We start from the raw sequence: 13659 nt of genomic DNA on the forward strand, positions 1-13659 counted from the left end.
GCAATATCAGGCAGACACAGGGACTGGGTCCAGAGTATCAGTCCCAGTATATTGGGTCCCAGGAAGAGGGAGGGCTATTGTCCTGGAGGTACTGGGAAGAGCACAGGGATCTGGTACTAGGGGGTATCAGGCCAGGGATTTGGGGTCAGGGGCGGAGTGAGAAATCCTGGTCCCAGGGGGCATTGGGAGGGCACAGGGCTCGAGTCCAAGCAGTATCAGTTAGAGGCTTTGGGGTCCTGCTTCAAGGGAGGTGGGGGGAGCTGGGAGGAATCAGACCCCAGGGTCAGATATTGAGTCCTGGGGGGAGGATTGGGTTCTGGGGAGAGGTGGGGTCAGATCCCAGAGAACATGCGGGGTAGCAGATCTCAAGGAAGGGGAATGATCGGGTCCCGGGAGGGGGGGGGGGCGGAAAGGGGAATTGTAGCAGCAGGAAGGGGGGTCGGGTTGGGGGGGAAGGAAAGGGAGAAGGGAGATTGCCATGGGAGGAAGGGGATCAGGTCCCAGAAGGGGAGAAGGGGGATTGGAGTGGGATGAGGGGAGTCGGATCCCGGGGAAAGGGGGGGTCAAGCGCGGGGGGGGGGAAAGGGCAATTGTAGTGGCAGAGGGGGGCAGTCAGGTCCCAGGGGCGGAGAGGGGGAATCGGAGTGGCAGGAAGGGGGGCGGGAGAGAAGGTGAATTGGAGCAGGAGGAAGGGGTCATGGGGGGGGGAATTAGAGCAGGAGGAAAGGGGTTGGGTCCCGGGGAGAGGGGGAGAAGGGGGATCGGGGCGGGGGGAGGAGGGCTGGGCCTCAGAGAGGGGGGGATTGAACCCGGGGGGGGGGAGAGAAGGGGGAGCGGGGCGGGGGGAGGAAGGCCGGGCCCCAGAGAGGGGGGTTGAGCCCTGGGGGGAGGAGAAGGGGGGGACCCCGGGGGGGCGGGGGAGAAGGGGGGAGGGGGCGGGGAGAGGGGGGCCGGGCCCCAGAGAGGGGGGTTGAGCCCTGGGGGGAGGAGAAGGGGGGAGGGGGGCGGGGGAGAAGGGGGATCGGGGCGGGGGGGGGAGGGCCGGGCCCCAGGGGGGCGGTCCCCGGGAACACCCCGGGGGGGGGGCGCTCACCGTGGGGTCGCTGAAGGCGGCGCCGGGCAGCAGGGGCAGCCCCTGGACGGGCCGGGCGCTCATGGCCAGGCGGCTCCTCCGGTCCCCAGCCTGCCCCGGCGCTAGGCAACGCCGTCTCCCTGGCAACCGTAAACATTCCAGGGGAGAGGTGCGAGGGATGCGCCGCCGCGGGGCATGCGCGGGCGGCCGAGGGGCTAGTCCGACGGGCCGAGCGCTTCCCAAGCCGGGGGGGGGGGGGGCACCTGGGCAGCTCCCTCTTGCCACCGTGCAGCGCAGCCAGCACCAAGCCCCTGCCCCACTGTCCCTGCGCTGGGGCCCTTTCCAATCACTGGGGCGGAGGTCACCCTCCCCCCCCAGGCTGGCCAGCTGCTCTGTCCTGTTGTCACCCCCCTCCAGGAGCCCATCCCTCGCCCATGATCATTGGGGTTTCCTGAAAGCTGCAGCTCCTGCAGTGGAGGGGACAGATGAGAGTTCATTGTTAAAGAAAGAGCAGCTTCTAGCCCCCTGTGGCTAGGGGACAGCTTCAAACAGTGGCCCCAGTGCATCCTAACTCAAGACCCCCTCTCACTCCAGACTGCACCCCCTACTCAGTTCTCTCACATGTGGAGGGAAGGTTAGACTTTATCAGGGTCCAGAGGTGCGGCGAGGCGGGGGCTAGCTCAGGCTGTAAATTGTGGTATGTGTGTGGGATGGGGGCCCATGCTACAAGTTTGTACTGGGCCCAAAAATTTTATGCTAGGGCCCTGCTGGGTGGGGCCATTGCCAGGTTGGGAGCCAGGGCCCAAGGCTAGGGTTGCAACTAGAGGCAGGTCTGGAACCGGGAGCAGGGCTGTGGTCTGGGATCAAGGTTAGAGCTGTGGCGAGGGTTGGGCTCAGAGCAAGGAATGAAGCTGCGGCCAGGAGTCAGGATGTTACGAAGCAGATAACTGTGTAATCGTGTAGTCGATAAGTGAAGGTGCTCAGAAGGAGATACCCCCACTGCAGCTCTGAAGTTTTCTGCAGCCCGGCTCCTACTACATTTAAACTGCAGAGCCACAGCGGGGGTAGCTCCTGGACCCGATGCAAGACAGGACTGAGGTGGGTTTCCTCAGTCCTGAAGTCCAGTGGCCCCTGGATTTCCACTGGGATCCCCTCCTGGACAGGGGCTGCTGCAGAGCAGCCTCTGTTAGCAGGCAGCCTGGGCCTCTGAGGACAGGGACTGCTGCTGGAGAAGCCTCTATTTGTGGTGACTGGGGCAAGCTGTGAACAGAGGCTGCTCTGGCAGCAGTCCTTGTTCATGGGAGGTCCCAGTGGGGAGTTGGGACCCTCTGCAGACAGGGGCTGCTGCCAGAGTAGCCTCCCCAGGCCCAGCAGCATGGGGTGGGGGGGCGGAGAGGCGGAGAGGACAAAGGGAAAACCAGCTTTTAAGCCGACTCCCTCCAGCACTGGCTCCTGCTTTCGAGGATGGGGGGAAATAGTGAACTCAACTACCTGATAAGCCTGGGCCACTCTTCTACCTCCCTTGCCAGGATCCCAGGCTAGTGCTGTGCCTGAGAGTGGAACTGGGGTCAAGAACTGCGGTGGCAGGGGAGGGACTGGAGCCTAGAGTGGAACTTCAGCCACAACCAGAGCACAGCTAGGGACAGGCTGGGGGGGAGGGATACAGGGGAGGGGCGTGTGCTCCTTCCCCACCACATGGAGGGCTGGGCCAGGCTCCGCTGTGCACTTCTGAACCATGTTCCCCAGAGTTTGGGGGCCCACTGCTCTAAAGGCTCAAAAAGCAGACGGCAAATAAAACCACCACACTGATTCTTTTTACATCATCTCATACTTTCTGGTGAGCCTGACAATGAGTTTTGAACATCTGGGCCTGGTAAGCCTGAGGGCCAGCCCAGAGCCTCCCCCGTTTCACCCACTCTTTTTGCCCCCTGTTCAAGGGTGACCAGCTCTTCAACTGGAAAAACAAGAACAGCTGCAGCATGGCTAGGGTCAAGGGGTGCACCCAGGAGGGGTTTATTATCTGGAACAACAGCCCTCCCTCACCCCCCCCCCCCCCCCCCACACACACACACAGTGAGGAAAGGGCAAGGCTGGCTTCAGGGACTCCTACAGAGGGGGTAGGAGCTGTTGGGAAAGGCATGGGAAGGTGGGCAGGGCCACATAACCTGCAACTGCTCTGCTTGGAAAGGTTCTGGGGAGCGTGCAGGCTCTCACCCTATGTCATTGTCACCATAGCAGTCCGCTGGTGGCTCCTGCAGGTGGCTGGGCTGCGATGGGTTAGACAGCTTGGACAAAATACAACAGGGACATCAGAACAGGCCTTGACCCCTGGGACATTCCTGATCTTCAAGGGCACAAGGTCACCTTCATGCTTTACCAGCAAAAGGTGCCCAAGCCCTTGCTCTAATAGCGCAAAGAAATAATAAAATGCAGACACACAACAAAATGCTTCTCACTGAGCTCCACTTGAAGCATCTGCTGGCAAAATCTTTGTTTACTGCCTCATCTCCTCACTTGAAACTCTACCCTGGCCTGTGGTTCAGGGACAGATCAAATGCTGCAATGGGAAGGATTTTCTGTGCTACAAAAATAAAACATTTTGGGAGGGAGGGGAAGGTTAGGTTGGCCTTTAAAAAACGAGCTGGCTCCTTTGTCTCTCATACCATTGTCCTTTAATTCTTTGGAAGGCAGAAGACCTTCACTTGCACTGCGTGCCATGGTTTTGTTTTTGTTTCGGGTTTTTTTTATTGCTTTTTGTTGTTTTGGGTTTTTTTTTCAGATCAAGGAAGCAGCAGGAGTTAGCTGGCTGTCCATCTTCCACAGGTGTTTCAAACGCAGCTATCCCCATGCTAGTTGGGCCTGGGACAATTAAAGGTAGCATTAAATGAGCAGGAAAGGACTCTGGTTTTCCCTTCCACCATTGCCTGCCCCTCTCCTTCCCCCTACCCTTTCTGCTTCTCCAGCTGCTCTTCTCCTCTCCAGTGACTTTTTTCTTTTCTGAGAACACTCAGATCCTCCTGCTCTCAAATCAGAAGTTCTACCTACCCCACAGGAGAATCTCCATTCACTGTTAGCACTATTGACTCTATGACACACAAGTGAGCAGTTCCAGTTGCCATTCTACAGCAGTAATACAGATACACAGTGACAGTTTCATGGAGATACACAGTAGCATGATGCCAGCAACGGGCAGAGCTGGTGACAGACTTCAATGGACCCTGATCAAGGGGGCTTCTTGCACAAGAGTTATTCCTCTCGCCACGAGGAATAAGCCTTTTTGCACAAGAAGGCAGTGGGACAGGCAACATGGATTTCTTGAGCAAGAAACCCCTATGGCTAAAAGGGCTTGCAAATGGACATCATAATATGCCAGGAACTAAACAACTTAACATTTCCTGAACCAGGCCTGGCTCTGTTCCTATGACAGACACTTGCAATCCTTCGCTTGGCTTCAAAGGAAGCAAGATCAGACTGTGGTGAATTTTAACTGTGCACTAATATTGGCCATTGGTTTGCATTTTATGCTGAGGTTTGGTCTCATCCTCTGCACATAATTTTATCTTCTTTGAAAAGATGCCATAACAAGGGAGCCAAGAGACCTTGAAGAAGATTGCTGTGAAGGAAGCACTCCTCACCTCCAAATCATTAAAGCGACAGATAGGATGTGAGAGGATCAGGCAGCTGGAGGAATTATTTTCCCATGGCCTTTTATCAGAATTTTAGAACAACGGCCATGCTGTAGGCATGGGAGTGGCAGTGGGATGCGGAGTTCTGCAAATGGAGGTCAGGCAGGGAGAGATGCAACCCTGGCTTTCGAGTGGGAGAGAGATAAAAAATGGGGTCTGATGAGCTTGGAAAGTAAAGTGACAGATTCAAGGCCAAACAGGGCTGGAAGAAATGGGATTAAAGAGAGGCACAACCAGCCACCAAGTCTAAGCTCTCATTAATGTACGTATCCAGCTCCCATTGCTGGGGGATCTGAGTGCCTCACAATCTCTAATGGATTTATCCTCACCACACCTCTGACTGGCAGGGCAGTGCTACTATCCCTACTGTACAGAGTGGGAACTGAGGCACAGAGAGACAAAGGCCTGGATCTTCAAAGGTATTTACACTCCTAGTGCCATTTAAGCCAACAGAAGTTAGAATCCCATGTACCTTTGAGGAGCTGGGCCTAACTCTCTCACCCCAGGCATACAGGAAGGCTGCAGAAGAATTAGGACTTGAGCCCAGCTGGTGGCAGATCAATTAATCCACATTCCTATCAGGTGTTCTGGAAGGAGTGGGATGTTCAGAAAAAAAAATTTAATGACTGCAGTAAAGCAGGGAGGAAAATTGGTCCTTTGAGTAAGGTACCAGCGTGGGATGCTGGAGAGCCGGGTCGGTTCCTACTTCTGCCCTTTGTGTCCTGAGCCAAGCTCCAATCCTCCGTCCCTCAGTACAGCTCTTTGGAGCAGTCTTGCAATGTGTCCTTACAGAACATAAGAACATAAGAACGGCTGTACTGGGTCAGACCAAAGGTCCATCTAGCCCAGTATTCTGTCTGCCGACAGTGGCCAGCACCAGGTGCCCCAGAGAGTGTGGACCGAAGACAATGATCAAGCGATTTGTCTCCTGCCATCCCTCTCCAGCCTCTGACAGAGGCCAAGGACACTATTTTATCCCCTGACTAATAGCCTTTTATGGACCTAACCTCCATGAAATTATCTAGCTTCTCTTTAAAATCTATTCTAGTCCTAGCCTTCACAGCCTCCTCTGGCAAGGAGTTCCACAGGTTGACTACAGAACCTAACACCCTGGGACACAGATCCTGCTCGGGGACACTAGCTCATCCTGTCACACCGATACTAACACTGAAAAGAGGACAAACCTTTGAACATTCAAGCCACAACACAAGGAAGTCAGCTTCCTACAGTAAGATGAAGGCCTAAAACGTAAGCCCATGTAACGCAGGCCTGGTCTGAGACCTCAGGGCTAGCTAACAACAGACAAAACATGACTAATATAAAGTAAAGCTAAGCTGTGAGCAAGAGGCAGCCCCCTGCTCACAACACTTGGCACAAACAAGGCTGAGAGAGCAAACTCATTAGAAAAGACCTTGGTACCCACTCCACACAGATACAGACGCAAGGTTCAGGAAAGAGTCTAAAATGACAACATGATGGATAGAGATGATCTAATCAAATCACGAGGTACAGGGTGATGAGTGGTAGCTAAGAAGCATGAGAGGGTGGTAACCTGACAACATCAGAGGGTGGTAACCTGACACTTCAGCAGTGATGTGTAACTTGTTTGTACCTATATATATAGTAGTGTCTTGGGGGGACAGTCTTTGTCCAGCTGGGGGGCCCTGGGAATTTCCCACTAGTTGTGCTGAGGCCATTGTTGTAAGTCCATGTGTGTAGTGATTCGGTAGTCTACGGACAGCTACGACTGTACTTTGCTTAACAATAAACCTGGCCGGGCACCTTTGATCCTTATCCGGTTTGTGGTCTTTGGGGGCTCTCTCGGGGTCTGCGGTGGTCACTGGGCCCACACCACTGAGCACACACGCAAGCCGCCTTCTGGTTATCATCACTGACAGAGCCAGAGACCTGTCCAGATACCACAGCAGTAAATCCTCCTGATTACACTTCCCACTATGTTCCGTTGCCTGGTGCTGTAGCCACCTTGTTTCAGGGGCATAGCCACGGGTGGGCCTGAGTGAGCCGTAGCCAACCCACTTTGCAGCCAGGCCTTTCCAGGGTCCTCCTCATGCCCCAGCACTTGTCCCGCTTCACCAGGAAGCAGGTCCGGGCGCACTGGAGCTCACCCTACTCCACCAGGTGCTGCAGTCAGGAAGCGAGGCTAGGGCACCAGGGTTTAACCCCCGCCTCTGTCTTTGCCCACCCACCTGAAGGCAGGGTGGGCCCTTCTGTCTCTGCCTTGTTTCCCCTCCTGTGAGCAAGTCCCTGCAAACCCAGGTATGATAGCAAGGTACTTGGAAAGGGTGACTTTTATACTTTCTTATTTATGTCTAGGGGGATTTTCTGTTGGAGTGATGGAAAGTTTCTCTTCTCCTCCTCTAGAACACAGTGAACAACTGTGAGGTATTAGACACTGGAGCTGGCTGCACTGTTTAAGACCACGAGGAAGGGTTTGGGGCCATAAGTTTCAGGTTCACAATGCTTATGGCCTGATTTCAGAGGCAATGAACATCCACAGCTGAGGTCAGTGGGAGCTCCAGGCAGCAATGAACATTACTCCAGCTGTGACACAGGAAATGAGATTTTTCTCCTTCCTTTAATGGGGTAGTTGGTTGTGTAAAACATCAAATGAAGCCTGCGTAATTTAAACCCATTTCCCAGCCTTTGGCCTATTTAATTCATGTTAATAATAAGCTTCAGGAATAAGACCAGATAATATTTTTGAGTCCTATCAGACACTCACTACCATAGTATCTGGGTGCCCCAGGGGGAAAAGTTACGCATTCAACAAAATCTTCCCTACCGCTATTAGCAGTGCAAGTAGTTACTTTAAAAAAAGAAAAAACTTTAAACTTCACTGTAATTTCCCCCTCCCCATACAGTTTTACTCTTTGTACTTCACTCAGTTTGACCTGGTCAGTTAAGTTCACTTTCTATTTAGTGTCAGTTTCAGGTTTTTGTGCACCTCTTTCTAATATCCTTAGGATGTATAAATTAAAAAATGATATCCTCCCCGCATCCCCAAATCCCTATAATTGGTTTTAAAAAAATCCCTACTCTTTTTTGTAGATTTTCCATCCCCAATTTTATATTTTACAAACATTTACACTTTGAAAGCCTAACCCACACATTTTAAAGGTTGCCTTTGTAATTTCCATGAGTGATAACACTTTAAAGAAAGGAATGCCTTGCACAGAAATACGTTCAATGAATAAAAAGTAGCCACACTGCACTGGCTTCATGCCTATTCAAAGTCAATCTTTTTTCTTTTCTTAGTTCTTTTAGAAGTTAGTTATGAAGACACAGCATTTATGGCAAGAAGCATACTTTCTGGTGCAGTGGATGAGAAAACCGTGCCATCTGGTGGAAGGAAATACAAACACAGCCCAGTATCCAGGGAGCACACACTGACCTACAAGTTGTAATTGTAACCCCCAAGGAGATTGCTTGGATTCCCGGGGCTTTGTCTGCTGGCAGCTCAGGGAGAGGCACTCTGAGTTTGCCTTGGCTCCCCCTCCCTACCAGGGCCAGAGTCTGCCCGGCAACCCACAGGGAGTGAGATGCCCCTCCCAGGGGGAAGGAGAGACCATTGTTGAGGGGAGTCTGGAGCCAGCCAGGAAAAGGGGAGGACTGAGTGTGTGGGAGCTAGTAAGCCCCAGGCCTGCATGCAGGGTTCCCCCTGAGAGCTAGCCTCTAGGGACCTGAAGGCAGGATCCCTCAGCTGGGTTTATGTCTCCACTGTTGATTCCCAGTTGTGGAGTTTGCTGGGAGGCTTCCCCAGCCAGGCTGAGTAGGCTCCAGCTCCCTGGGTGAGAGAGTCACTGCATGGTCAGCTGGGCTCTAGCAGCACGTTCAGGGCTGCTGCCTGCTGTGTGGGTCTGAATGCTGGGCTGGGAGGCTATAGTTTTGAATTTTGGTGCAGTTGTGTGGTCTGCATCTTGAGCCCTGCACCCCTTCACGGTGAGGGGAAATTCTGGGACCAAAGCAGCCTGGTTCCTGCTTGAAGAGGACCCCTGTGAGAAGAGAGCAGCCCCTTTGCAGAGACTGAGTCATCTCTCAACCTGAGGTCATTCATGGAGTGTGTGAGTGCACCAATTTTTAGTTAGTAAGTCAGGGAATTTGTTTGGGGATTTTATTACCTGCAGCCTATTAAACTGTGGAGGGATTTGCTGCCTTCTCCCATTTGTGAGTCCTTTGGGCTGTACTGGACCTAGTCAGCCCCACTGCTAAACCACTGCAGAGAAGGATTGTGTGGTCAACAGTCATCAAGGGCCCCAACAAAGTACGCGTACCAACAGGACACTAACTTCACAGTTGCAGGGCACCGGTGACCCTAAAAATAATGTTTTACCCTGTTCTGTTATAATTGTCTCCTGTTTAATATAATTGTGTTTATTATAGTGTATGTGTTTGTGTTATTTTCTGGGAGTCTCCAACTATCTGGCGAATACGTGGGGATTATCCTGGGCTAGAATTTTCCTCCCAAGCTGCCCTGGCAACCCTGCTAGGAAGGAGTGAGGGGGGTGGAGGCACCGCCAAGTACATTAATCAGAATAAAATTGAGTAGGTGGCGGGATCCAGAAGAACCCAGACCTATCCATCCGAACCTGAAAGGAGATTGGCTCTAAAAGAAGGTAACCAGGTGGAGAGGGGGCGCTACATTGGAGGCACCGCTGGGATCCCGTCTTTTAAACTCATACCTTATATACACTCCTGCTGTCTTCCTGGGATATTAAGTAAATTCCCAGTATGGATTATCAGAAGAGGCTTATAGCTTGGTGTGAGCTGGAGGGAGCTGACCCTGAACGCCACTTTCTGCTCACTAATGTACCCACTGAATGGGAAATTAGACAAATTGAAGATGAGATTGCTAATGTCAGAGAATGGGGAACCTGTGTGGTTCGGAGTCAGATGAAAGCACAAGGGGAAGCTACTTTATCTCTTCTTGTAGAGAGCAAGATTATACTGTCTACTGTAGTGACTCCCCATGTAATTCTGCCAGATGGAGAGAAGGACGGATGGAAGGTGACCATTCAAACACAATCACGTTTTCCCTCCCCATCTGCCCCACCATCTGAAACTAATGGTTTTCAGTCCAAATTGGGGAACTTCCTTATGCAGGAAGGGAAGACCATGACTGAATTAAGGACTCTTTTGGGAAGTAGTCCTGTGCCTCCTTCCAGTTCTACAGACCAAATAATTTTTGCTATGGGAAAAGCAATAGGGGAGTCCATAAAGACAGCATATGAATCAGGCCCTTACAGAAAACTGAAGTTCTTTTCAGGCATTAAACCTGTGCCTGTAGGGGAAGATGACTATGACACTTGGAGGCATCAACTAAATCAGGTGATGCAGGAATGGCAATGTAGTGAGGCTGAAAAGAGGAAACGTGTGGCAGAAAGCCTGCGAGGACCTGCAGGGAATGTAATCTGTGCATTAAAAGCCAGCAAGCCTGCTGCCACTGTTGATGACTATCTCTCGGCGATGGAGGATGCCTTTGGGAGCCTAGAGACTGGGGAAGACCTCTACTTTCAGTTTCGATCCTGTTACCAACATTCAGGTGAAAAACTATCTTCCTATCTTCACAGATTGGAACCATCCCTTCAACTGTGCATCCGCCGTAAAGGCACTGAAAGGAGCAAGGAACACCGAGTACGACTAGAACAGGTCATACGAGGTGCCATTTATGATGATTTTCTAATTATGAAATTGAAACTTGCAGACCGATTGGACAGTCCTCCAGAATTCCACCAACTGCTGCGAGAAGTCCGGGAGGAGGAGGAAAAGAGAACGGTTAGAGAGAGGAATAAGATCTCAGTGAGCCAGACCGTTGGTCCTCAGAAACTGAAGGATGACCTTTGTCTGCCTACCACTGAGGACCTCCATCAACAGCTCAAAACCCTGACAGCACAGCTCACTGAATTTATGACGAGTAAGATGCCTCAGGGGTCATCTAGCGATATTCTTCCACCAACTTTGACAGAAAGGAAGTACCCTCCTTTTCACCCAGGGAGAAGGGACCCCAACAGAGAACCTGTAAAGAAAACCTTGGTGACCCTCCCAAGGAACAAGAGATTCTGCTACCGATGTGGCGAGGATGGGCACATTTCCACCCAGTGTGACAACCCAAGGAATGAAGAGAAGGTAGCGCAACGAAAAAAGAAGCTACAGGGAAACTCCCAAGGATCCCAGTAATGGAGCATACTGGGAGCCATTACAGTCAGAGCTCCACTAAGTTGTGTTATGAACAGCCTTCCTGGAGCCCATTCCCAGAAGGATTGATAGGCCCAGCAGCGGTAGTTAATGTGATGGTAGAAGGGATTCCCTGTAGGGCCCTGCTGGACAGTGGATCTCAGGTCACCATCATTACTAGAGAATTCCATCGGCAATTCCTCCCTCAAGTGAAGATCCATCCTCTAGAAGGATTGGCAATATGGGGCCTTAGCAATGCTAGTTACCCATACGATGGATATGTACTAGTGACTTTACGTTTTCCTGCAGAACTGGCTGGATGTCTCCAGGATTGTGATACTCTGGCTTTGATTTGTCCTGAGACACAAAATTCTGATGGCATTCCCATATTGATTGGAACCAACAGCAACATGTTCCAATCTTTGGCCACACTTTGTGGTCGTTTGGGCCAGAAGACCCCAGATGTGGTTCGCCCTCCATGGAGAGAACTGACCCTGGGCTCATCCACAATGCCTTCTGACCATGATAGCTCTGACGATGAATCTCTAGGGAAAGTAGTAAGAGTATCCAAAGCTGTTCTGTCCATACCCCCACATGGTGAGATTGACTTGAGGGGAAAACTTGAGAAGCACAGTAGCAGCCTTCCTCATACAGTAATGATGGAGTCCTCTGATGGAGATAACCTCCCTAGTGGTCTGATGGTTCTGAGAGGTTTATTGTCCTTACCACAGCTGGAAGAAGCTGGCATTATGGTCAGAATACGAAATGAAACCAACCATCCCATAGCCATCAGGAGAGGAATGGTATTGGCACGATTGTATAGAGTAGAGAGTGTTATGAGCCCTGCAGCTGCAGCCAGAAAGCCCTGTAAGGCATTGGATCCTGATCTTTTTAATTTTGGTGATTCTCCTGTATCTCCCAGTTGGAAAGACCGGTTAAAAAAGCAGTTAAGCGAGAGACCTAATGTGTTCTCCACTGAAGAATGGGATGTGGGGTGTGCCCTTAACGTGGAACACACCATTCGTTTGGCAGATGACAGGCCTTTCAGGGAGAGGTCCCGAAGACTGGCACCTGCAGACATTGAGGATGTGAGAAAGCATATCCAAGAACTATTGGAAGCAGGAATAATTTCTGAATCCCGTAGCCCCTATGCATCCCCCATTATGGTGGTGCGGAAGAAAAATGGGACTGTGCGCATGTGTGTGGACTATCGCACACTGAATAAAAGGACCGTCCCAGATCAATACACTGTACCTAGGGTAGATGATGCCTTAGCTTGCCTAGCAGGAAGCAGATGGTTCTCTGTCTTAGATTTACGAAGCGGCTACTACCAGATCCCAATGAGCTCTGAAGACAAAGAGAAAACAGCTTTCATTTGTCCCTTGGGATTCTACCAGTTTGAGAGGATGCCCCAAGGTATCTCAGGAGCTCCTGCTACATTCCAGCGTTTGATGGAGAAGACAGTGGGGGATATGAATTTGTTAGAAGTGCTGGTGTATTTGGATGACTTAATTGTTTTTGGGAAAACTCTGGAAGAGCATGAAGCTCGACTAATGAAAGTGTTAGACCGCCTGGACGCTAGTGGGTTGAAACTGTCACTTGATAAATGTCAATTTTGTCAGACCAGAGTAAAATATGTAGGCCATATTGTGTCAGCAGAAGGTGTGGCGACTGATCCCGAGAAGATTGAGGCATTAACCACCTGGCCTGCACCCAAAGACCTGAAAGCTTTACAATCTTTCCTAGGCTTCTGTGGATATTACCGCCGATTTGTAAAAAATTACTCCTCCATTGTGAGACCGCTCACCAATTTGACAAGGGGATACCCCCCAACGTGGAAGAGATCACCCCAACATAAGCTTGCAAGTCCTAATGAGAGGTATTTCAAGGTGAATGAACCATTTGGAGACCGTTGGACTGAGGAATGCAACAGCGCTTTCCATGCCCTTATTGAGAAACTCACCACTGCACCAGTGTTAACCTTTGCAGACCCTACCAAGCCCTATGAACTACACGTAGATGCCAGTCTTGATGGATTAGGAGCAGTTCTCTATCAGAATTATGAGAATAAATGGAAACCTGTGGCGTTTGTCAGTCGAGGGTTGACTGCCTCTGAAAGACACTATCCCGTGCACAAACTTGAGTTTTTAGCTCTCAAATGGGCTGTTGTGGACAAACTTCATGATTATCTATACGGAGCGACCTTTGTAGTAAAAACAGATAATAACCCACTTACTTATGTGCAGACCACGGCTAAACTAGATGCTACTGGTCAGCGATGGATGGCTGCCTTGGCTGCTTATGACTTTAAGCTGCAGTACCGTTCGGGTCAAACCAATGCAGACGCAGATGCATTGTCCCGTCACCCTCATAACCCACTCGAGGAAGAGTCTGAGTGGATGGAGATACCATCTCCTGCTATTCGTGCCACCTGCAAGGCTGTAATAGGAAAAGTGCAGTCCCCTTATGTAAATGAGGAAAGATATGCTGACACACTGGGGTTGTCTGAGAAGGCTATACCTACCATTTATGCAAACCTCGTTGGGCTAAAGACTTTTGAATTGCCCCAGTTAACTCCGACTGAATTGAGAAGAGCTCAGTGGAAAGATTCAAATATTGGACCTGTGCTGGAAGCTGTAGAAAAGGGTGAAAAACCCATCTCTAAGGCTAACTTTTCCCCCGGCACAATTCTTCTCTTAAAAGAGTGGG

General features: G+C 51.1%; 1 protein-coding gene across 3 annotated transcripts in view; it reads right to left on the reverse strand.

Moving 5' to 3' along the window:
• Positions 1 to 13659, reverse strand: part of PAQR8 (progestin and adipoQ receptor family member 8) — a 71276-nt gene that overhangs the window by 19100 nt on the left and 38517 nt on the right. Inside the window, exon 1 of one of the 3 annotated variants that reach the window (XM_075923331.1) lies at positions 1094 to 1234. The exons of the other annotated variants lie outside the window; for them this stretch is intronic. Coding sequence (XP_075779446.1) covers positions 1094 to 1156 — 63 coding nt within the window. The 5' untranslated portion in view covers positions 1157 to 1234. Of the gene's footprint in view, positions 1 to 1093; positions 1235 to 13659 lie in introns of those variants that run through there. 3 annotated transcript variants of the gene reach the window in all.

The sequence above is a fragment of the Pelodiscus sinensis genome, chromosome 3 (assembly GCF_049634645.1).
Source record: "Pelodiscus sinensis isolate JC-2024 chromosome 3, ASM4963464v1, whole genome shotgun sequence".
NCBI classification, from domain to species: domain Eukaryota; kingdom Metazoa; phylum Chordata; order Testudines; family Trionychidae; genus Pelodiscus; species Pelodiscus sinensis.